The 26060-nt window shown below is 35.5% G+C and overlaps 1 protein-coding gene across 1 annotated transcript in view; it reads left to right on the top strand.

The window, feature by feature from the left end:
• The window catches only part of AK9 (adenylate kinase 9), a 71947-nt gene that overhangs the window by 20715 nt on the left and 25172 nt on the right, over positions 1-26060 (top strand). The window contains exons 11-22 of the mRNA XM_075047026.1: positions 1320-1459; positions 1544-1724; positions 2173-2317; positions 4667-4800; positions 5467-5623; positions 9583-9694; positions 10125-10189; positions 15908-16009; positions 21383-21589; positions 22540-22655; positions 23635-23847; positions 24428-24694. Coding sequence (XP_074903127.1) covers positions 1320-1459; positions 1544-1724; positions 2173-2317; positions 4667-4800; positions 5467-5623; positions 9583-9694; positions 10125-10189; positions 15908-16009; positions 21383-21589; positions 22540-22655; positions 23635-23847; positions 24428-24694 — 1839 coding nt within the window. The remainder of the gene's footprint in view (positions 1-1319; positions 1460-1543; positions 1725-2172; positions 2318-4666; positions 4801-5466; positions 5624-9582; positions 9695-10124; positions 10190-15907; positions 16010-21382; positions 21590-22539; positions 22656-23634; positions 23848-24427; positions 24695-26060) is intronic.

Raw genomic sequence — 26060 nt, forward strand, 5'->3', positions numbered from 1 at the left:
AATGGTACTGTAACTGGGAGGCCCTGCTATGCATTTTCAGAGAAACACCCTTCCTTTACTTTTCTGTTTTCTCAGTCCTTGACAAATTCACAAGTGAGGGACTTTCTGTGTCAGAGGTCATCTGTATTTGTTATTTAGTTAGTCTGTGTGTTTGTGTTAGTCTGTGTGTAAGCTTTTAGTGTCCACAGTATTTGGGTCAAGGAGTTCTGCAGCTTAACTGGACATTATATATAGAATTGCTTCCGTTGTGTTGAACCTGCTACCTTTAGCTCAGTGTCCTCTAGATGATATGCAAAAGTCAGTAAATAGTTTTGTTCTCTGTATCTGCCCTCTATTAACTCATTATTTCAGACTTCTGTCCTGTTCTTATGTAGCTGTCTTGTTCCTGGACTGAAGAGTTCCAGTTTATGTCATCTTATTTCTTCTTACATGAAAATCTTTTTGTATGATTGATCAGTCATATTACCTTTTTCTGAAACTTTTCCAATTTTACTGTGTACTTTTTGAGATTAAGGTAACAGAATGCACATAGCAGTAAACATGAGGGCAGGATTTATGCAACAGAAAAATAAACCTTTATCTCCTATTCTCTCTTTGCTAAATATTCCTAACATTCAGGATGGTTTTCTGACTGCTCCTGGGCACTGACCAGTTTTCATGGAAGTATATATTACAATTCCAAGATCTATTCCTGAGTAGTAACAGTCAATGACAACTCATTGTTTTCTGTGTAGAACTGCTATTTTAATGCCTGGCTTCCTAGATACTGGAGGTCCTTCTGCAGTTCTTTACAGCCAGCACTTGTCTGTACTATTCTGAATAATTTAGAGTCACCATAAAATTTAGAATTCACTCATTATTCACCTTCTGTAAAAGGTCTATTAAACTTACTCCTATCACATGACATTTCTGCATGCCTAAAAGAGATATTTTGGCCTTGCTACTCCCCCACACAGACCGTGGTCCTTTCTTCATCCCCTTTAGAAGAAAACATGGCCATTTTCTGTCATCTTCAATAAATGGCTGATTTGTACCTCTTTATCATTTTAAATTTCTGATAAATAATAACTGAAGCCTACAGGAACTATTTTAAGTACTATTTTTATTAAATAAAATTTAAAAACTAAATGGTTTCTCCTTAAAATTGTCCTACAATTCTGAAATATGCATTTTTTAAAAAATATTTTTAAAAGCGTGATGTGGTTTTCTTTTTAGGTTTGCTTATTTTCCAACAAAATACTTCAAAACAGGCTAAGAACAAGATGTATGTAGCTTCAGGCAAAAATTACATATGCTGTTATTGCTGTTTTAATAAACAGGATGAACTTTTCCGGGTTCTGTCATCTTACAAACTAATAGCACACAGATATCGATGGCGTAGAAGCAGGTGGGGGCAAGCATGTCCTGTGGCTCTAAAGGAAGGTGATATTGTAATGGGAAACCCAGACTTGGCTGTCAGGTTAGCGGAATTCAACACTTTTAATTTTTATTTCTATTTTGTAAGATAACTGTCTATAACTGTTAGCTTCTCTTCTGCTTTAAGTTTTCTAGGTAAAATGTACGTACTGTCATCCCCAGAGGCATTGAAAACATTTATGTTGAATCCACGGCCTTACCTGTTACCACCAATGCCACTTCCTCCTTGTAAAGTACTAGTATTTGGTCCTCCATTCTCTGGAAGAACAACTATTTGTAACCTAATTGCACACAAATATAAAGGAAAGGTAGGTTTATAAGTGTCTTATGTAACAAGGGTATCAGCTGAGGCTTGGGAATCAGTTAAGCACATTCTTATTGTGTTGTGTGTTTAACATACACATTGCAAACATATGGATTACACAGGAAACAGTAATTTAGTGAAATTCATTTATATAAAAGTAGCTAAATTTCAAAAATACTTTTTATTTACCCTCTATGTAAGATAAATATTTATATGTCAGTTATTTGTCTTAGCATAACAATATTGTGAATAACTTTTGTATTAAGATAATTAAATGTAAATGAAAATTAGAAATTATTTTTTCCACAGGAAAAAAACCCTGGAGTTGAATGATAAGTAAATTTTTCTGAAATTTGCGGAGCTTTTCTGAATTAATTTCATTGTATAGAAGTTGGATCAGATGCTATATTTCTCTTCTGTGATATTTTTATTTTTTCAAATCATTTCACTAGGTTCTTGATATGGCCAAACTAATTCAACCCCATATGGAAGAATCAAGAGAAGTAAGAATTGAGCAAGTGCGAAGGGATACAGTAGAAAAGGCTATAACAGCAGTGAAAAATAGGTTGGAATTAGAAAAACAGTCAAGAGAATCAGGTGAATAAGGTGTTCCATGGTCTTTGAAGCTATCTAATTTGCTTTAGGTTATTTAACTGAAGCAATTGCTGTCACTTTGACTTACAAAATATTACAGAAGTTGTTACGGTTTTTGTGCATTAAATATGAACTAAAACAACATGCAGTGAAAGGAATAGCTGAGTATTCAGTATTTTTGAGAATTCAGTATTTTTGATATTATATATAAATCCCCTGAAGTTGAGACCATGAATATGTAAGAAAGAGTTTTCTGAGCTCTTTTTGAAAAAAGAAATTCATTCTGACTGATACTGGTTGGAAACTTTGAATAACTTTCTGACAAGTTAAATCTCTGCAAAATTGAAATTTTGTTCAAGAAAGCAGCTTGTCAGCTAGGCTGATGTGAACCCACAATGTACAGATTTTCCACTTTGGAGCAGCCTTCCAAGTTATGCTGTCTCAGATGGCACATTCACAAGACTCTCCAGCTCTGGACACATTTAGGCTTCTTAAGCTGCCCAGGTTTTTGCAGCTTGATGAATTCAGAAAATATTTTGAAAAGGTGAAAATAACATGTTCTTTTAATATCTTTTAAACAAAATTTGGATTTTCTTTTTGCAGGAAATTTAGTGGGTTTTTTTCAAAATTATTTCTTTTGAAATGAAAATTTTCCATTGAATTGGAATGGCCTTTTCCAGTTAGCTCTAGTTATGTTTCAAATGGACAATCAAGCCATTTTGCCTCATTCAACTAAGCAAGGAATCACCATATTTGACTTACTCATGGGTAAATACATATCTGACAGGAAGGCAGTCTATTCCTCTGGTGCTGCAAAACATAGAAGCTGACAGTGATACAAAAACCATTGGCGTTGCAGTAAGAATAATGGTGAACTATGACACCAAAATTAAAACCATTAAACAGTGTCATGTTCCAAATTCCTGGCTATGTAAATACTTTTGAGGACAGGTTTGTGAAATCACATTAGGATTAATGAGAACTTAATCTTAATTAATAAACTTGGAGAGCTCAAACACTTTTATTGCAAAACAGAACTACAAACAGCTGAAGGATGTAAATTGTCATAGAAAGTAAGAAGGCTTCAGAAGGGGAAATTAAATATTTTTGGAAGCTTGAATCTAGATCTAGAGGTAACTATCCCAGAAAGTATATCCTATTCCTGATGAAATTATTTTATTTATTTACCTAGTAAATTCTGCCTTTTCAGAGAATCACTAAAAATTATGCAAAAGACATATATCAATCTAATTAGTTAAATGGTCCCCTGAATGTCCTGAGTGCTCCCAAATCCAGTTCAGGGATAGACAGTGAGGCTATGAGGTAGTTTTACAATTTTCATTGTCTTGTTAATGAAAAACATTTGTTCCTTCAATTATATTCTTCCTTTAATTTATGACATTCTATACCAGCAAAAGACATTGAAGAGAGCACTAAAGAAAGATCTATTTCTTGAACTGGAGAAGTAGAATATAATATCTTTAGCTATGATAACTGTAAAGTCTGTTTGGGTTTGGGATTGGGTTGGGTTGAGTTTTTCTGCAGAATGGAAACAGTAAGATATTGTCGTTTTCCCAGGGAGTTTGTAACTTGGCAAAAATAACCTGATAAAGGGTAAATTTATGCATGTAAAAAGTATCAACACAATCAGTGAAAACTCTTGGCATAGTTACAGAAAGTAAATACGACATTTTTTCCAAATTATACTCTTCACATAGTAGATACTGCAGTTGCTTAAAACAGTTCTTCACCAATTTCTATCAACTTAGTATGTAAACTGTGACCTAACTCTGAGTGTTCCTTAAAAAATTTTTTAAACAATTACAGTCCATTGTGTCAGCAGTTAGTAACAAAATATGGATCCAATATGAACGGTTTTTGCATCATAGGGAATGCAGGCTTCTTGATTCTTGACAATATACTCTCTTGATCTATGATTTGAATTTATTTTTAAATTAATCTGGTCAACCTTTTGATTTAGGAATCATAGAGAAATCAAATCTCAGCTGCTGCAGGTGCCTGATTGTTCTAGTACACAAACATCATTCCATTCATATTGAAACAATATTTCACTTAGTGGTAGAAAATACTGTACAGTTAAAAGGGTTTTTTTTGTAATGAGAGAGCAAGCCAAGATCTTGAAACTTATCTTTATGAAATACCCTCTAGAACTGCATTCAGAAGAACTGGTATTTGATTCTTTCTCAGTATGATTGTGTAATATTGCTTAAAATGACTGCTGCACTGTAATTATGAAGTGGCTGGATTTAATTGCCTAGCAGTCATTCCTAGCCAAAGAAAATAAGTATTTCAGAATTTTGTGAAGTGCTTTAAAACAACCTATATTTTTAGGAATATCAGAGATAACTGCTGACCACCCAGAAGTTCAAGCGATGGTAGAAGAAGCCATAAAAAGTGCATCAGTCTCCGAAGTTACACTGTCACCTGAAATATATGCTGAAGTACTGGAGAGAGCTATTGCAGAGGTAAAACTACAAGTACCATATAGCAAAGCACTTTTTTTTCTAAGAGCAACCTGTAACAGTTTATACATTATCAATATATGTTCTTAATTTTTCCATTTGAAAGATCAGTTTAGTTTATATCACGTAGTCTGAAAGCTTACATAGGATTGAGGAGAGACTGAGCAAGATCATGAAAGACAAATCTATTGAGGACGACTATATGTATATATACAAATTATTTCTGTCTTGCAAAGTACCTGGGCTACAAATGGTTAAAGGCTGGGAGAATTTTCTGAGGGAAGCATCACTGTATGTTTGCCCTATTCTTATACTCTTAGTGACTATTAAAGATCTCAACACCAGATAAAAGTGTTTGAAAAAATTGTATATAAGGTTTATCCAAGAATCTCGAATTGTTTTAAATTTGTGTTAAATTGTTTGAAATTGGAATCTAAATTCTTTATAAGCAACCTTAAAAATCACTGGCACATTAATCTCCTTTTATTTAAAATGTTTTTATTTTATTCAGACATATAAAGTTACAAATGTCTTACTTTTTATTGACCTGAAATGACAATAGGGAAAAATCATAAGATTTAGAAAATAATTTTTATTGTGCAATCTTTTTTAATGGTTCACAGGCTATCTTAGTCTTTTTATGTTACTGAACCTGACATTTTATAACAGCTTATGAAGAAGAACAAAGACAGGTTTCCTGGTGCTCCAGAAAAAGGAGGATGGGTAGTGGATAACTACCCTCTGTCAGTAGATCACTGGTCAGCTTTGTCAGAAAAAGGACTCCTACCTGACACTGTTGTCTGTCTGAAGGATACAGAAAAAGATGGTTAGTAAATGCACACTAATGACACCTAATATTTTCTTTTTTCTGTGTTGATATCTGTATATAAAGCACACTTATAAGAAAAACTAGTAGTTATGTCCCATTTATAAATTTTCAGGGGTCTAGAGAAGGAAGAATCCAGTGAATCAACAAGGGTACCCCAAATTTCTTGCAATTTGGAATAAGGGAATTACACAGAATTGAAAACAGGAATGCTTTACAAAAACAGTAAAGGAAATTCCTCCTATTTATAATCCTATTTACAATTTCCTCCTATTTACAATCAGCAGTAAATACCACTGGACTCTTGCAGTTTCAGACTTTTGTATTCCATGTCTGGCTGGCTACCAGATTGCAATGTGACTCTCGGTCAAATTTCCCTGCCTATGCACTGGTCTCCCCACTTGCAAAATCAGGTTATAGATGTGAACTTTCTCTGCTTGAGAGAAAAGGAGGGGAGAAATACCTTTATGCAGGTGTATCCTCTTCTCCATCCTGGGGTCAAAAAAAGTTGAGCAACTTCTTATACAGACTGATACAATAGCTTAGTACCCATGAATTCAGAGGAAGGGATTTTTACCATATTGTTTCAAGGAGGAAGGAAGGTTGGTACCTGGCATGAAATACTGAACAGATTCATACACTGTTAAAAGTTTTGCCTGCCAAATCATGTCTTAATGGATTATGCCTGCTTGATTCATACCACACCATAAGTTTCATTGCCCTGTGGCAATGTTTGGTCATTACCTGTTCAACTCAGTCCTTTAATAAAAGGCCTTCAAGAAAAGAATGATAGGTCTATTCACACTTAGTTCAAGAAAGCTCAATAACTGCCCGATATTAGATTCAATCCAGAGAGCTTTTCAAACCGTTATCCGTGAATATAAAAATCAACCTGAGCAAATCAAGGTTACACAGTTTACTCGGAACAGATATTAAAAAAAAAAAAAGCTTTTCAGAAGCATGTCCTCTGATCAGCTAATGATCCTCACAACTCAGCTATGGTACCTGAACTATTTAGTCACATAGCTTCGTAAAATTTTGTAACACCTTAAACATCTTAACTAAAAGTCTTCCAGTGTGGCTGGAGGCTGTATACAGACTAAATACAGACTGAACATTTCTGTGAGAAAGTTCTAGATCCAGTGTTTGTTGGAAAATTGTATTTACTGTTCCTATGACTCAAGAAGACCTCATCTCAGATACTTACAGAAAGAACTTAAGGACAAATTGCATTTCCATGCCTCATCTTTGCTTCCCAGACATTTCAAGCATATTGAAATGTTCATGAACCTGATTTCTGGGACACACTGCATTGTCCTTTCTTACAACCACAAAAAGCACCTTATTCATGTAGTTGGCACGCAGTAATGTACTGTTAATACAGTGTACTAAATAACAGCAAGAGTCAAGCTCTAGCCTTTTCTGCAGGGATAGGACTGAGGTGGGAGAGATGCTTTCAGAATTACATTAACTTTTTCTTCACTTCTCAGAATTTAACAAATTAGTGAATTAACTGGATAAAAGAAAAGGTTGTCTCATCGTCCCTGAAAGGCTTTATTCTAGATCAGACACTTTGAGAATAGATAATTCTTCATGGGAACCATGTTGAAAACTGGTCAATAGTAACTGCCCAATTTTTTTCTTTTGGGAAAGGAAGAACTTGGGAGTCCATAGCAGAGGCTTTCAAATTAAGACCTCTCTAGGGCTTTCAAATTATGTGCTTCCTTCCTGCAATGTACACCTTTCTGCCATTCCCACTAGCTCTCAAAACCTAGCTCTCAATTACTTGTTCTAATCTGAACAATCTATTTTATACGCTTGGTAGCCATCTCTTCCACACAGTCACCTTCTGTTTCTCTAGTCTGATAGATGGCAGATTCTTTAAAGCATAAGCATAAGTCTTTCCTAGAACTTAGAGAGGTCCTTCATGAAACTTAAATTTTGTGCTTGCAACCCTGATGGTGCCTCTGTTTGAACTAACACTGTTATAGTCCTTATTTCACAGAGCAAAAAAGACTGCTTTCTTAATTACAACCCATTTGGCCCTATGTGTAGGTAGATTTCAGGCTTGGAAGATAAATACACGATTCCCATTTTTAATGTATTTGAGATGATAATGAGTCTATACCCTAATTTTATCCCTGGAGCAGTATCAGGCTTTCATATGAATCAATGACAACTTATTTTTCTTCAGTTTCATTCAGTGGTGGGAGGAAATGAATTAACATACTTTAAATGATAAAGCATATATTTTTACTGTCTTGGCTTGAAACAAGTCATGTGCAAATTGAATACAAGTCATACTATTTGTAGCCTATCATAACAAATCGAAGTGAAATACAATAGTAGCATAGAGATTTTCTTAACAGACTTCCAGTTGCATTAAAACAGGACATTGGAAGAACATTGTTCTTTCAACCAGAATCAGCTGAGCTACTTACAAACCTGCTCCATTAGCAAGCTAGCTTATTTCTGGTTGATACCAGCAGCAGCTATTCTCAGCTCAGCCACTTAGAACTTTGCTAATTTAATATCCATTATTCTAAAGGCTTATAGGTCACTTGCTCAATTTGATCAAGTAATACTGAAATCCTTCATCAGATGAAACAATATTGAATCCTTTGAGTGAGAAACACACGTGCTGGTACCCAAGGAAGAAAGAATGGTTAGTTATAGTATAGTAATTGTGATTCTTCTGGATGTTCTGTATATGATAATCCTGTAATTAAAGCTGCTTCACTTTAATTCAATGTCATTTGGACTCTGAATAATGAAGTAAATTAATGCTCTTTGGCATTGCTGCTTCTCATAATACTGTGAGAAAACACAAACATGGGAAAGTGCACGCCTGGGCCACCAGGCAAAGCCACTGAAAACTCTCACAACTTTTTTACAGAATACTGAGACAGAATTATGTAAAGATGAGTTTACAAACTACATTTTTAAAAAATTCCCTTCACTCAACCTCCCTTTTTAAAAAATAAATTTAATAGAAAGTAGTGGTTTAAAATACAAACCATTCACACAAAATTATCATCTGCTTCAGATCAACACCAATGTTCCTAACAGTTAAGTAACATGTTTCTCACAGTTCAAATTTAGATAAAAATACATTTTATGTTAGTTGATGATAGTGATCATGTGAGATATGGGAGGAACAAGTATGAGTAAAGTGAGGTGAAAGAGACTAGATGGTAACGTCTGCTATAGGTTTTGGCTAAAAGTGTAGCTTTTTGCTTATGGATATGTTTCCTTGAATTTAGCTATTTTGTTTCATTTTATTCTTTTGTTTTTTTCTTTTTCATTTGGGCAATTGTGTTAACTCTTTATTTGATTTCCACTAATTTCTGTTGCTTAAATAATAATGTAGTTGTGGAGTTTACATTTTCACAGCATTTTGACTCATTACTTTGTAAGCTATTCCTTGAACTAGTCTAAACTGGCATAACTCCACTAATGGAAATGGATTTCAGCTACACAGCCATATAACATAAATCTCTTTGCCAAAGTAAATAAGTCAGTAGCGTTCCTAGTAGGAAGAGCATATTCTTTATTTCTGTCAACCAGCTGTAGTAGTATAGGTATGTACATTCTTTATATTTTCATTTGAATCTTTTTCATTTGTTTCTTCATAGTTTTCCTTGTACACATACAAACAATATAAATGCCGGAGTAATGCAGGATATACGGAAATGTAAGATAAATACTTTCAGTGCTGTCTCCCCTTATAGTCTTCATCATAACCTTCCCATATCCCAGACTGAGTTTATTAGGTGCTTGAAATTGAAAGCAAAGCTCTAAAACTTTAAAAAGCAACAGTATAATAACATTTCAGTGGTATATATGGCTTTAAAAAGAAGTAAGAAAGTTGTCTATCATTTATTAAATAATTTTCCTAACTCAACTTTGATTTTATACAGATGCATAAAACTCATTACTGTTGTGTACTTGTACTGCAGGAGCCTGTGTACTACACAGGACATACTTAGCAAATAAGGATGAAATTAATTCAAAGATTTTGAAAAGACTAACAGATGAAGCCTTAGAAAAGAAAGAAGATGAAGAAGCAAGGTAAAATATTCCAAATATCTGAACATATAAAATGAGCACAAGAAAATTCTAGCCTTTGTTTTAAAGGTATCGGTGCATTTATCAACACAAATGTACTAAAACAGTACACTAAGACTAGTTGTGATGTGTAGGAAGTAAGCCAATATGTGTTAACTTTGAGGAATATCTCATTTAGATCAGTAAATATGGTGGCAGAAGATTCTCTTGCTAAATTCCTTTTCATTAGCTTTTCATTAGTCCAGCTTTTTGATTCAATGAGACAATAACATTTTAGATGATAAAATATATATGATTTTTATTTCATACAACTCAAATTATATTTCAATTCCCAATAGTACATTTCCGCATTTTTCCTTTACATTTAATATATCTGCAACTTTCTCCAATAGCATTTATATAAGTCTTAAGATGAATAATCTTTTACTTACAGAAAAGAAATCCAAGAAATACTGGCATCAGAGGAAGACCAATCTCTAGAGGCTGCTGAGGAGAAAGGTGAAAGTGTGTATCATTTGACTTCTGTTTTATCTAATTATGTGTTTCAAATCATTTAGCAATTTGGTTTTTATGCAGATTTTACAGTTTTTATTTTATTTATTTATTTTTACATTCAGCATCTAGAAAAATGACTTTATATTACTATCTTTGGTTCCTTCACTGATTCAGGCACTCATTTCTATGTGTCATTCTTTATGGATGTTACAGAATAGAGACATGTATTAAATCAGCCAGCACAGTTATGGTTTTCAATAAATCTGAAGGACAGGACTCTCTATCTCCTCTAGTAACTTTTCTAAGTGGGTTATTAACTGTATTGAAACTTCCTACTTATCAAAAAATCTGTATCCCCTCACAAGTTAGAAAACATTGTTAGAACTTTAGCCAACAGCTAGTAAGAAAATCGCAAAACTGTCTGATTTTCTGTTCTTCCTTCAAGAAGCTCAACCTGAAGCAATTAAAGGGGAATGGAAATTATTTCAGGAGTGGCTCTCTTAACATGCATTAAGAATTGCTGAATCTGGTAGCAACATACATTATGAATTACTGAATCGAAGTCGCCCAGCAGATGTGAGGCTGCGGCAGCTCCATGTCCCCAGGACCATGCAGTAATGAGTCTGAGCATGTATTCCCATTTCCCCTTTCATCCTCTTCTTACTCTTTTATCCATGCTAGTTCCTCCTCAATCCACTTTGATCCCTCCTTCTCCTTGCCTTTGGTCCTTCTCAGAAATGCCTTATAATATTATAAATTTGTCACAATCCCAAACTGCTTTTCCTGGCATCCCCTAATGAATCTCATACCCTGTAGGCAGAAATCCCCCTTCAGCCAGGGAGAGCCTCTCTGGTTGACTCATCTCAATAGATCTCACACCCAGACAATGCCTTCATCATCCTTTTTTAATGACCCTGAGGGGAGCCAAGTCAAGGTTATGCTTGTTCTGATTAGGTTATTGGGGTTCGCCCACCTGTCATTGTTCCTCCTCTTCTTTCTGCTTATGGAGATTAGCCTTTAATGACATAACCTAGCAACATATAAAATAATGGAATTATGTGTATTACATGAGGTTTCCCCTCTAATAACAATAAAACATTTTGAGTAAAGATTTTCTTATGTTGCTTCTTTCTGTATTGACAAAACCACATATTATTTTTTGTTTAGCCACTCTTTATTCCCTGTAAAGATCCTACTTTTATACCAGAATTGTGCTATACTTTGTTTCCAGCAATGAAAATATAATTGTCCTGGGCAGGAGTGAATAATCTGTGAGGAGTGAGATTTTGGGGGCAGGCCAGCTGTCAAAAATAGGCTGGATTTTTGCAACTCACACAATTCTGTTAGTTGGGTCGAGGTTTAGAATTAATTCCAGTTAGTTTCAATGTTTTTGAACCTCAACAGTCAAAAAAGTTGCAGGGTTGTACTTTCCTTTTTACCTTCTTTAATCACTGCCTACTTTCTTAGAAGAATGTTGCTGTCTGATTTGGATCTGCTGTCAAGATGAAGTAACATGCACGAGTATCTGTCTCTACATTAAGAACTAGGTTGGGGACTTTAGAGTATTTTCTTCCCCTGCTATGGGATCTCAAGGTTTCTCCATCATAGCCTAAATTATCACCTAATGCCTGGAGCTGAAATTAAAAATTGCAGCGCATGAATTCCCACTTTTTTTTTTTTTTTCTCTCAGCTGTGGACTGCCATTACTGTCTTCCTTTCAAACATAACATACTGGTTTCTGTAGAAAAATATTATGGCCAAGCTTAAGTTCTCTATTGTCAATGTGTCTCACATACACTTTCTATAATTATCCAGTCTGGCGTTTATTTTACATATATGTAACAAGGCCTAAGTCGTACAGGTTGTATAAGATAGACTGAATATGATAACATGCTTTTAATTTTTAATTAGGTAGCATTTCACCTACTCTCTGAAAAAAATACTCTAGCTTTTTAGGGTTCTTTAAATGAAATATAAACTTTAAAAAAATTCTACATTATAACTCTTTATAGTTTCTAATAAAACACATAGCTCTTCTCCAAAGTGAATGACTTCTGAAGTATTAAATAGAAAGGGTTCTAAACAGATACTCTATTACCTCTGTCTCAAACAACACAGTTCATCTTAGTTTTGAATATCTAACTCATTTTGATCTGAGTACATCAAAACAACAATTATTAATGATAGAAGTAATAATGTCATACACACACTTGTGCTCATAACACGTGATAAGTCCTTGTTCAGAGAAAATCATGTTTTCCTACGCCTACGTTTGATTTCAATAATCAAATACTGACTCACCAAAACACTTCAGTCATGCTGCTCTTAGCCTGACATCTGTTTTATTTCACATGTAGTGCCATCAGCACATTGACTGCAGCTTTTCTCCCATGTGACATGTCTTTACAAAAATATAAATGAATGATGTGTTCACAGTTTGGGTTTTTTTAATATAGAAGTTATGGTATAAAAATGAAAGCTTAGAAAAATACTCTAGAGCCCTAATCGTGCTCTTTTGATGTCTCATATATCATATCACATGGGAATGGTTCAAAGCTGCACCAGGGGAGGTTTAGACTGGACATTAGGAAGCATTTCTTTTCCAAGAGGGTGGTCAAACACTGGAACAGACTTCCTGGAACAGGTCGATGCCCAACGTCTGTCAGTGTTTAAGAGGCATTTGGATAATGCCCTTAATAACATGCTTTAACTTTTGGTCAGCCCTGAAGTGGTCAGGCAGTTGGACTAGATGATCGTTGTAGGTCCCTTCCAACTGAAATCGTCTATTCTATTCTATTCTATTCTATATAAATAAATGTGCATTTCAATAATTGCAATTTTTGTAACCTCAGTGGGACACTGAAGTAACTGGGATTGCTTCAGGACTGAACATATTCAAATTTATTGTATTTTTTTGTGTTTCAAAGGAAAAAATGGTTCCAGTAATGAGCAAGGTACTTACATATGTCTTAATGAGAGTGAAAGTAAATGGAGAAGGAGAATTTGGGTCAATTTAACAAATGTATTTAAGTGGGTTAGGAAGCTAGGTTCAATGCCGAAAATGTCTGTTGAAGGTACACAAAACAATTTATGTGGTAACTCTTGCTTGTAGTATCTAGCTGAAAATTATAGCCCCGCATCTTTTTTCATGTCCCTTGACACAATTATTCTAAGCTTAAATTATTTTGAGGAATTTCTTACTGTATTTAAGCATTTTTGCAGCAGTTTTGCATGAGTATGGATTTATTTATACTAGGAGACAGCTATATGAATTCATGAGAATATATTTCAGGCATTGTAGAAGAGTTATACAGCTTCAGGTAGATCTGTGAGTTCATTCCAATCTTCCTGAAGTAAAACTTGGCATGTCACGTTTCAGCAATAAAACATCCCATGCAATTAGTCTTATCCACCAAAGCAAACAGTTGTCATGGTTTAAGACTTTTATTTTCTGTACTTTATTTGTCAGCCCTGCTTTTCTGCCACAGATTACCCCCTTCTTACAGCAAACTCAACTGGAGCATATGTATGCCTATGCCTCAGTAGCTCAGGGTGGTGTGTTAGTACAACCCTGTCTTCACTGATGTCTCTTCTGCTACTCTTGCTATTTGGGCAGAAGCTCTTACAAGAAATAAATGGGTAGCTGGAGCTGATAATTCCAGCCATTGCCTCCCGTGACTATCCTTCACAGCTGTCAGTATCAATATTTGTTATGAACTCTTTAATATTGATACCAACAACCCCTTCCTCATATTACAGATGGTGGAGGGTTGAATCCATCTCTTCAGCTTTTATTTTATGTTCTTGCTTTTTTATTTTTATCATCGTGTTAAACTCAGTAAGATATTTTAAACAGCAACAAAAAACAAATATAATAATAATGAAACCTGTGCATGTTAGGACATTTCCTCTTTAGTCTTTGAAGAGAAATGCTTTTTGGAATCAACTGTAATTATAACATTTAGCAGGCAGTTGGTGTGTGCTTAGTCCTAGAGCCTCTAAATATATTTGGAGATAAATATAACCAATAAAAACTTCGCTTTTCTTGGCTGGCTTGCATCCTGATTTGTTTTTTTTCTACCTCTAACTGGAGGCTTTTCAGTGAGAGAGTTTGAACAAGGACAGTTTATTATTCTGCCTTCAAGGGATAGCAAATTACTTGTACCACAAACTTCAAAGCAAGCATATTAACTTCACAGTTTTTTCAGTCTTTGAGCAAAGTTGCGTGATCTTCAAAGCCATTTTCTGCCCTCCTTCATAAGCCAGATATGATAATTACATTTTAACACCTGTAATCACAGCATTTTAGGCAGAGAAATTTCAAAATTTGAAACAGAAAGGTTATGAACAACTTTCTCAGTTAGATCCCAAGTACCTTCAGTTCTTAAATTCTTTTGTCTCTCATTCAGAGAAATAAAGGCTAAGGGGTATTAGTTTAGTACAGCTATGCATTCCTTCTCAGAAAAAAAGAACAAAAGCTATGATTAGAGCTATCAGCATCTCTGAAAGCTCTTGTCACTTTCTGAATATCTACAAGAAAAAGGACATCTTCTTAATTTACTTTGTTTAATGTCTATCCATCTGTCTTCCTTGACCCTATCCGGCACCATTCTTGTAAATGAAATCTCATAAGTGTTTAGACACACTGTAAAAATTTAGACATGATTAGCTTCTATGCCACAGCTATTTCCATTGAAGTCTCTAGGACTGTCTGTGATTAAGTTATGTATGCATGTGAGAATTTGCATGTTGACAGCCTTAACAAAGTGTCTTCCATTTTGCACATATGTTCTGCATGTCTTTTTCTTCTCTGTGTATATTATGGACTCTTGATTTATTTATTTCAGAGCATCAAAACTCATTTTGCTTGACTGCATTCCTGTATATATCAAAAGGAAATGAAGAATTAGAATAAGTGAAGAATTTTCTCAATTTGACACATGCTAAAGTTTGTGGGGTTTTGTCTGCTAACCATATAAGAAAATGCTTGTTTACGAGATAAAGTTTCCTGATTCTGCATAAATCAGAAATTCAATGCTTCCAACCTGTTTTTCATGATGTTTGTGGTTTCTTTGCCAAAAAAGAGATGTACCTGAAAACAAATGCTGTAATTTCAGATTTTAAAATACATTCTTGTTTAATATGATTTGAGGTTTGGGTAATCATAACTCGAGACATAGTAGTGGTGTTTTATTACTCTAACAGTGGTCTAAGGGCATAAGCAAAAAAAGGCTTGTAGGAAAAAGTAATATTCTTCATTGACCAATGGATACAGTTGGAAAAATTACACCAGCCCTCAGGTGCACAAGCCCTTCTTCAGGTCAGAAGCGCTTCTGCCCAATAGGAGCTGTTCTGTAGAACACAAAGTGCGCTCTTTTGCAAGGTCTTGTTTTTGAGCATAGTTTGAGCACAGAACACATAGATTATAATGAAAAATATTCTTACGTAAAAGCACTGAATTAAATAAAGTACTTCTCCACTTTATTGACAGTCATGTGGCATCTGACAGATGGTCTGTCTTTCCCCATAGATCAGGTAGTTGATCTTAAAATGTTTTGGTCAGTGTGTAATACCTGATCATTAGAGTAATTAACTCCTTTTTTGCAGGTGATCAAATAAAAGTTTTGCAGTATGATCCAAAAATATCTTTATTTCTATAGTGCCTTCATCACCCCTCAATGGCTTGGTTAAAGTTACTAATGATTTCATTTGTGCCAACAGAATTTGAAGACAACGATGAGCAGCTCCCACTAGAAACTGAACAAATGCCCCAGAAACAGTCCACTGACTCTGCAGGCTATAAGGAAGAATCTAAACCTACAGGTTGGCCTTGTAGCACATATAATCTCTCTTACTTGGCTAGTATCAAGAATTGTATGCCTGCCTTTTCTGCAAGCTTTTACTATATTTGAAAATTGGCTGTAAATATCATTCCTTACCTTAACTTTCTTCTTTTAAAGAAGTTTATAATGGAATAGTCTCCCACTAATGCCTCTACTGCCTAAATACCAAATTAATAAATGTGTACAGAGATCTATGGAAATATCAAATAAGGTGAGCATTGCTGAAATTCCAGGTTGAGATAACCTCTTGTATTCAGAAATCCATGAGCACTCTCTACAGGATGAAGTAATAAGGGAGGGAAATCAGAGGGGAAAAAACTTTAGAAAGTCACTCTCATGGATTGTGACACCCAAAAAAAAGTTGAAAGAAGAAAATACCAGGAAAAAATGGGGGAAAAAAAACCAGGAAATAATCAAATCACAGTATTCACCAACACCTACATGTGATTTTAACAAACCCTGGTTCTACAGACCATTTTTAAAATTAATGTTATACCCACATTAATCAGAAATTACTAGACCATTCCCTGTGGCAAGGGATCTTGGGAAAAATGGGAATGGATTAATTTTAACTTTGTATGTGAATGATCAAAGTATGTCCTGTATTTTCCTTAGTCATCGATTGTCCTACTAATAGCTTGCTACATTTCACACAGAGTCATGTTTTCTTCTTTTTGGTATAAGGTAAAATTCGGCAGCACAGGGAACTCCATAGAACCATAAGCTAATGAAAAGATATACAAAATCTTATAGTAGCCTTCTCTCAAAAAGCATTTTGCAGGCAACTCTAATGGAGACAGTCTGCTTTAGTTTTTAAAATATACATTTTAGCTTTTATCTACTAGAATTTTTAGAATATGTTGAAGTGCAAAAGAGAAATAAATCCAACGTAAAACATCTTATTTTAAACAGCAAGTTGCTAAATACCCACATTTTATGCGTTGGAAAGAATCAACTCAATCTGTAAACCAAACTGGTTTTTTTTTCCAAAAACCATGAATCAGTACACACAATATAAGTTTGCCTACTAAGTACATTTCACTGTAACTTGCTGAAAATTATTTGGCAGCATATATTTATAAGTAAGTAATGAAAAGTCTGTATAAGCAAACGACATGTTTCAAAAAGACAAATGAAAATAAGTTCATAATGAAATACATATCAGTTCCAAGGAATGGAAGTGTCACTGTTATCCTACATTTTGCCTTTCTGTTTATTTTGATAGTTAAACTCTAATGAAGAAGACATGCTGGCTTCTGGTGTCTCTGTCTCAGCTTTGGCAGGGTTTGAGAGGGGAGGAAAGAAGGATTTGTTCATCTTTTTTGTTGCTGAATATGGACTGAGGCCAGGACAAGTCATATCTAATACTAGCAGAACACTGGAAAAAAGCTACTAAAGCCTTTCCTTCCCCAGCAACTCACTTGGAGAGCGTGGGGGCAGAAGGCCTTTGAGGATTGTGTGTCTCTATGGTAACTATGCTCAGTAAAGGCAAAGGAGGCACAGAGCAAAAGAATATGAGAGATTGCCATATAGGCATTCCCTGTGAAAGCTCCAGATTTAGGGCTGGGGAGGATTGTTTCCTATCACCTCTGTGATAAGGAAAAGAAATTAAGAACAGCACTGTTGGATAGACCGCCACCTCCTCTGAAGGAAACTTTTTTGCTCTTTTAGATCTATTTCTTTTTAAACCATTACTGTCATTTCAAGTATTTTTCTTGACTGTGTTTCTTATTTCTTTAAAAATATCTTCTTACTGTACATCACCTCTGCAAGCAGAATTATTATAACTTATATTTAATGGCAATGGTACAACTGCCTTACTTTAAAGTATTTTCAGTATTTTTGGTCCCTGAGGCCCAGTTTGAAACAAACGAAATGCCAGGGAGGCAACATTTTTGTCATAATAAGGTTCAAATACCTAAACCAAAACCAAATAATGTTTGGGTTTTCCAGGTTTTGGGTTGTCCCTTTTCCCTACAAATGTAATCCTTTCTTCTTTTGTTACTTCTCCCCACTTTCCAGGGGAAAGTTTCTGCAGTTCAGGCCTGTATAATCTATTTAAAAGCTCCATAAGTATGCAATAATTGCTGCTGGATAAGTTTCCTTAAGCAAGAAAAATCTCAGATAGAGGTAATCTGTTGGAATTATGTGCCTAGAATAGAGGATCAAAGCTGGAACACATGCTGGTCCAGCATTTGCTAAATACAGCCTATCAAGAGAGGTATAACATGAATTGTAAGTGTTTCTGAGGTTAAGGTTCATATGGGAAGCACTCTGTTGAGTGGATTTGTTACCATGTTCAATATTCTGTCTCAGATGATGTCAAATATTTATTTAAATCCATTATTCTGGATAGCTTGTATATTTCCAAAGTTTCATGACCTACTCAGAATGGAATGTTTTTTAAAGAGCAGGACTATAAAAGTCGATCTGTTGAAGGCTAGATCCAGACAGCACGCATTACCATCTTCTATACTTTATTGCTTTGAATAGGACTGTGGTTCACAAGGCAGCACATGTGATTTCTACAGTGTCAATGTGCCAGGGATAACACGTGCTAAAAGCAGTTTGAGTAACCTAGTTATTAATGTATCCTTTGCTTATTTTCTTAAAATATGTGTTCCTAATGGAATCATCATTACATAATGCATTAGAGCTGCCCAGATTGAAGCAGGTTTTACCTGACTACATCTCCATCTCATTTGGAATACATCACTGCATAATGCAACATAGTTAATTGTACTGTTTACACAACATCTTCTAATGTACATAAAAGGGACGGTATTTTCATGTTCCTATTTAGAATCATGGCAAGAGACAGAAATGTCATTGCAGGGGATAACTAATGGAATGACCCATATGGAATGAATGTGTCATTTAGTAAAATGCAAATGTTTATAAACATTTTCAAGAAAAAAATTGGTTTCCAATTCAGGATCAGACTATTTGAAATCTGCAAGGTGTTTCTGCTTAATGATATGCCCTTTTGCAGTTTTGGTTTATGTTTGGACTAATAATCATTCAGACAAAGGGAAGGTTAGCCACTGAGGTGTCAATCTAACAGTTGTGTTGTTCAAAGCTGTAAATAAAAGAGGGGAAATGCATTAAGTATTCTTTGTTATAAAAGATCACAGAAATACTTGCCAAAATGCTTATTCCTTAAGCTATTCTTTAGAAGTGGCTCAATTAAAATGAAGTTTAGCAGTTCATCTTGGGGACAGCACGTCAGGACACCGCGAGGGCCAACTGCTCCCAAAGGAACAGGGAGCTGGCAGCACCGTGCGGTAACATGGCTGTCAGGAGCCGGGCAGCTCTGGCCCTGGGCACTGGGCCCCTCCCTGGGGACAGGGCCGAGCTGAGGCCGAGCTGGGATGTCGGCCCGTGGGTGGGCCCAGCTTGGCAGACCCCATGGCCGAGCGTGGGGAGCTGGAGACTGGCCCTGCTGCAGCGTGGCTGGGGCAGGGGCTGACAGCCCCCGGGGCTGACGTGGGGTCCCGGGACTGGGCAGGGACAGCCCAGCCAGGCCCGGGGGTGCCCTCAGGGCCCTGAGCCAGCATATGAATTGCCACAGAGGGCCTGATTTATTTCAAATTTCAGTTTATCGTATAGAGAGTAGAGGTAAATGGGGGTATTGAGAGAATAAAAGTTTCAGCCTCATAAGTGGAAGAATAGAACTCTCAAAAGCACCTAAGTATCTAGAAATTTACTGTATTTCTAGAGGACTACACATTAAGACCCAGACCCATAAGGAGATGTAGACACTGCAGTGCCCCAAACTACCATACAAACTTTTAAGTGCCTGGCTTCATATACGGAATTAAGGGTTGTAGAAATAGGCACAACAAGTAGCAAACTAGCAAGGGGCCAGCCTTAGTGAGCCATGAAGGAAGGGCAAGAGGAGGCATGTGTTTGAAACCCTGCATCTTTTTAAATTTGGCCAATGACAAAAGAACGGGAGTCCCTAACTACCTCTTTGGCAATTAACTCACTGGAGGCAGGGCACTGCCTTGCTTTCTTCTAGAAGACAGTAGTGGCACTGACCTTTGATATAATAGCTTCATAGGTAGCTTAGCCATCCAAGTCAGAAAAATTTGTTGGACGTGTTCCTTGTCCTTCAGGCACTCACATATCCCACCTGCTATTGACACTTCCAGGTGATGCGGTAGTTGGTAGCATGTTAGACAAAAGTTAGGCAGCATCTCTACTCTGACCATTATGTTTAGACTTGAGTCCTGCCAAATGTTACCAGTACCTAATCACTGAAATCCAGCTACATTGTACTTGGTAATAGTGTTTTTTGATCTGGCTCTGTTTTGGAAAATTAAATGTGGCATTTGTGGATTTCTTCAACAATCCACAAGAGAAGACTCAGAGATATTCAGTTCTGGGAGGAAATACTAGTTTTCTTAAAGAAGAAAATTGTAACAGGGCAATCTAACTCTTCATGAGCCAGAAAAATTGTTTGGATTTTTCAGGCTGGGGCAAACTCGAATGTTACAATGCTGCAATTTCAGTGAGCATTGGCCTTCTTAATGCCAGGGAGTAACCATAAAACACTGTTTTTTTAATGTTTTAGGGTTTTGTATTTTCAAGAAAATCGTCAAAGCTTTTAACATACAAGGCGTTATGTAAGGCTTTCATTTTTAGTAATACCTGTCCTTTTTATGTTTAGGAAGTTATATAAGGAAAAATAGTAGTAATGGTCCTTTTTTGTAAAAATTGGTAAAAGCTCATTGGAATAGACTGAACCTGTTGTTGCTTGTGTCAAAATCTGTTCCTGCTCTTTCAAACTCAAAACAAGACAGAAACAACAAGAGGAGGGGAAAATTATAGCAAAGTAGAAAATCACTCCATCCGCTGTTCCAAGCTCTTTCTTGCAGCTTCATTTCTGGCAAGAGACAAACACAGCATACACTGTAAGTCCCATCAAACTTACAGTAGTATCACACCATTTAAGTGATTGCTCTCAACTGCTTTTCTGTCTGTTAGCTGAAGGCACTGATATCAGACTTATTAAACAGAACACAAAAGAAAAATGATAAGAAAAAGAAGAAAATCCGGGTTGAAAATTACATGAGTGCAGGGAATGGGAATAGCAGTGACAATACCACATTGCTGCTGCCAGAGACTGTTTGTGATTTAGTAAGGACAAGGTGATGGTTTCATCTAGGCACCTCTGTATCTTCTTCTAGCTGAGACAGAACTTTGTCTCAGGACTTTCAGGGCCTAAAAATATCTATTTGAGGAATACAATATTTGAGGAAAATAAAAATAATCCTAAAGCATAATGATGATTTTTAAATGCAAAATATTTTAGAGGAGCATTGCCTTTTGTATACTCTTTGTTTTTCAGAAATCATACTACCTGAGTTTTCAGAGGATGATTTTCCAGATATACCAGAAATGGAAATAATTAAAAGGAAGATTGACCTTTTCATGCATGACTGGCAAACAGTGGAGTCAGAAATCAAGCAGTCACCTCTAGTTCAGGTTGTTGTTTTAGAGATTGCTGAGCAAACTCCAGAAAGTCTGCTTAATCAGACTGTGCTGGTTATGGAAAGTAAGTAATACTGTTTATGTGATTTACACTTAACTTACCAAAAGGGATTTTGGAGAGCTCGTATGATGAATATATTGGGGGGGTAGGTTATACTTAGCTCTGTATTACTCACATGAAGTGGAAAAAGGACGTGCTGTGTTCTGTGGGTGAGCTAAAAAGCACTCTAGCAGCCTGTAAGACATAGGAAGAGCGGGGAATGTATATATTTGAAAAAAAATATATAAGGCTATACAAATATGTACATAATAGCTCCCTAACAGCACACTTCCAAAGTTACTTGCTCTGTCTGTTCATGTCAGGATAGTGGCTTGAGACATGTACAGATAACAAAGGTTCACTAATGTACAATATTCATTGAAGTCAAGGAGACTTTCAGGGTGTGTAATAATCTAATCTAACCACCTGCAGAGATTGGGTTTCAAGACTGGATTTTTACAGTATTGATATTTTTTTGGCAAATTACCTTACTTCACTTGTATGCTCAAATCTCTAACAATTTTGAGTACTGGATAAAAATATTAATACTACATTCTTCCTATCATTACTACAATGCAAGTGTTTTATTAACCAAAATATCTATTGTGCTAGTTTTATAATCAAATAAAATTTGACTGATGATCTCCCCCAATGAACAATAGGAAAAAACCTGTTGCAAACAGTAATGGCACTATCTGTGTGTGTTTGTATAATAGTTTTGTTACAAGTTCCCACTGAAAATACTAATTTACTTCAACCAAAAAGCAACCAGTAGAATTTCCATTTTTGGAGGAAGCAATATATTAATTCCTACATCCGGGGAGAACATTTTGTTCTGTAAGTAGGAGAAATGCAACATACAGTTGGCATGATTTGCTTTCACATATGTTCTTACTTTTACGGACAAAGAGAATATATTCTGGCATGGCAAAATGAAAAATACTGAAACAGAAAAAAAATAATAACCTTTCCAGAGCCTTTTAAATATCATGGTTGGGAATTATCTGCTGAAGACTTAGATGAGGAAGCAGAAGATCTGGCTGCTGAAGAGGAAGAGGAAGAAGTTGAAGAGGAAAATGAAAATGAAGAGGTAAGCATGCTTGCTTTGTCTATTTATGCTTTTAACTCATTTATTTTGAGTTTGAACATAACCCCAGAGAAGTCAGATTTTGCACCCAATTTTGTATGATCCAGTTTTAGCCTTCTTACGGAATAAATATCAGGATATGCTTCAAGAACACTTTTGCTGTATTCCTATGTTCTAGCTGACAGTAGTTTTACTCCAGTGAGAAGCATAAATACCCCATGCTAATAGAGAGAACGAATGTACCTTGTTTTACCAGATCGCAAAGAGGGGTTTTATTAAAGAAACAAATGTGAACTTTGATTTGTCAGCTAATGATTCTGTGAGCAATCATGTAAACATCAGAAGATGCAGAGTCCTGATGTGCAATCCTCTGTTTCATCTCAGCTATTGATAATTTTCAAACATCCACTTTCATGAAATTAAAAGTGTAGCTTTGCCTTTCTGTTATTTTCATCCTATATTGGAAGATTCCCATCCCCCAATTTGACAGTACAGGATATCCATATACTGTACTGGAGCAGTATTGGATAGATTTTTTAGAAATTAATTTTGTTGGATGAGTAATCTGACTGCATAATACCAGCTCTCATTGCCTTTTCTGAAGAGGTCTACTTCTGCACATTTAGAAGCAACAGCAAGTGAGTTTCAAGATCACAGCAGGAAAAGATTCTATCATAGATACTTCTAGCCTAATTTTGGTCTTCAATAGGTAACTATGATATTATCATTTCAAATTTAAAATGGTCATTCTTTTCTCAATAATTCTCTCACTAGATTGGACAGTTTGTTTCCTGACTCTGAATCTAAAAAGTGTGTATTTTCATAGACTTACATTCAGCTTACAAACTGTCTTGAGAATACTATGCTCATTCAATTCTCAGTTGATGTGTTTGACATTTCTTAATCTGATCTACTTGATCTACTTAATCTAAGTGAACTACTGAACTCAAATAGTTTTTTAAAATTTTCATAATATTTTCAGGATGAAGAAAAAACTAACGAAAATAAAAGGCACATGGGAGACACAAAACACTTTTGTCCAGTCAGTCTGAAAGAGAACTTTGTCCTTTACCCAGGACGCTATGAACATGCAGCTAAATATCAAGAAAAGCTGTATTACTTTTCAACTTCTGAGTACAGAGATAAATTTCTGAAGAACCCTGAGGAGTATGTGGCTCACAATGAACCAATACAAGTGAGAATCTTTAAAATTGTTTAAAGCAGATAATAGCAGATTAAAATCACTGTTTTCCATTCCCATTTATAATTGTTTGTTATTGCTAATTTTTTCTAGGTAACAATATATCAGGCAAGTCCTTGAAATAAATACAACACATTGCTTCCCTAGTGACTTTTTAGTGTACACATTGAATTAATGATGCAAATAAAGCAGAAAAGAGAGGAAGATTATAAAGGCTTACAAAAGTCCTAAAATGTGGTTAATGAATCACACATATTGGGTTTTTTCTTACTACCTTTAAGTCTTTTTTTTTTGTAAGTGGAGGAAGGGTAAAAGAAGGGAAGATTTACCAGAACTGTCTAATGAATTTTCATTTTTACCTGCTGGAATCGACTGCTATAGTGTATTTGTTCAGTATTTCCAGAGAGCAGGTAGTCTGTCTGGAACAGCAATAGAAAGCCTGGAAAAATTAAAATGCAAAATTATGTGGCTGTTTTTGATGCAATTTTTATAATGATATTTTGGAAGTGAAAAACAGTAGAGGGAGCACTGTAAACTCCAAATTGTTACAAAATATTCCAATATTTTCCTATAGGCTCCTCCTTTACGGGTGTGTCTACTTGGGACTCACGGAGCAGGTAAAACTACTTGTGCACGACGGATAGCAGACAAATTAGGCATTTTCCATATTCAGTTTGAAGAATATCTACAGGAACTGATCTTACCCAAAACTAAAGAGAAAGTTGGCCCCCATGTTGATGAAGAACCTGAAGAAGATGACAATAAAATGCTAATTCTATCACAGGAACTGGAAGACTTCTCTCAGACCATGACTAAAACTGAGACTGAAAAAAGCAAACAGGTAATAATCTGATCTTTTTCATGTCCATACACAAAATAACCATTTTCAGACCATAATAGGAATTTCCTATAAAATTCTAGCTTGATAAAAATCACTTATGTTAAATTATTTACTTGATGAAATTTGGAAGTAATAGTTCTTGACAATGTTTTCTTATGAATGCCACCAACATTCTTCAAAACATTTCCAAGAATTATGTATAGGTTTTTTTCTAAATAGTAGAGATAGATGCTAAATGGGGCAAAGGAAGACAAACTGAGAAAAAAAAAAAAGAAGGTCAGAATACTAATGGGAAGGTATGGTTTCCTTTAAGTATTTATAATACCCAGGTTCAGTCAGGTACATGTGCTCCAATTGCACAGGAGTTTAGAGATTTCACCAGCAGTGCTCTCTGCACTTTTCTGGGGCAAAAGACTAGAATGCCTCTACCAGCCCTTCAGTCTGATCATCCTTTGTCAAAAAATCAGAAATATTTCAGTGTTCATAACAGGGCAAGTTAATATTTTTTTAATATAGTAGGTCTTTTAATCTGGATTATACTGTTGTCTTTGCCTATTGGCAGCGAAGTTTCAAAGTAGAAAAAAACTCTTTAAGTAGCATAAAATATGCCTTGTAGTTAAAAAACTGTTTCAAATAGCTGGATATTCATGATACTGGTAAAATAATTCATGAATGATAGTCTTCAGAAAATTAGTTCTTTTTCTTAATCAGATTGAATACTGGTTCAAAATTGTTATAAATATACATTCTAAAACCCATCTCTTACAGGGTGTAATTTCCCTGAACAATAAACATTTACATAAATGTTTATCAGGAGACAGTGATTTCTTTTACTAGGCAGTGATATGTTGGGAAAAACAGACAAGGTTTTAATGCAAATGAATTCTTCTTTAGACAGCAATGGATATAATAAAAGCCTTTATTGTGTGGAGAAGCCTCAACACAGGTACACAGCATATAAATCTTTGAAAAAATGCACAGTACAAAGAAACTGAAACTCTACCTCCTAGACAATACAAATGAGGGTTTATCCAACTCTCAAAGCTTCAGGAAGAAATAAGTTTCTGCATCACATTCTAAGAACCTTTTTTTTTTTGTACTCCTGATACCTGCCATGTTCTTTCAAGTTACTAGTCATCAAAGACCTTCAAAGACTTCCTACTACAGGATATAAGGAAGCACGCAGGAGAGGAAGCAGGCTACAGAGGAAGCATACAGAAACAACATCCAGGCACAATATTAGGAAGACGAGCACTCAACTGAAGTGGAAACTAGTGAGGGATCTGAAGGGTAGCAAGAAGAATTTCTACAGAACAGTAGTAAAAGGAAGACCTAGAAAATATGAGTCTGACACTGAGTGGGACAG

The sequence above is a fragment of the Buteo buteo genome, chromosome 15, assembly GCF_964188355.1.
Source record: "Buteo buteo chromosome 15, bButBut1.hap1.1, whole genome shotgun sequence".
In the NCBI taxonomy this organism is placed as follows: Eukaryota; Metazoa; Chordata; class Aves; order Accipitriformes; family Accipitridae; genus Buteo; species Buteo buteo.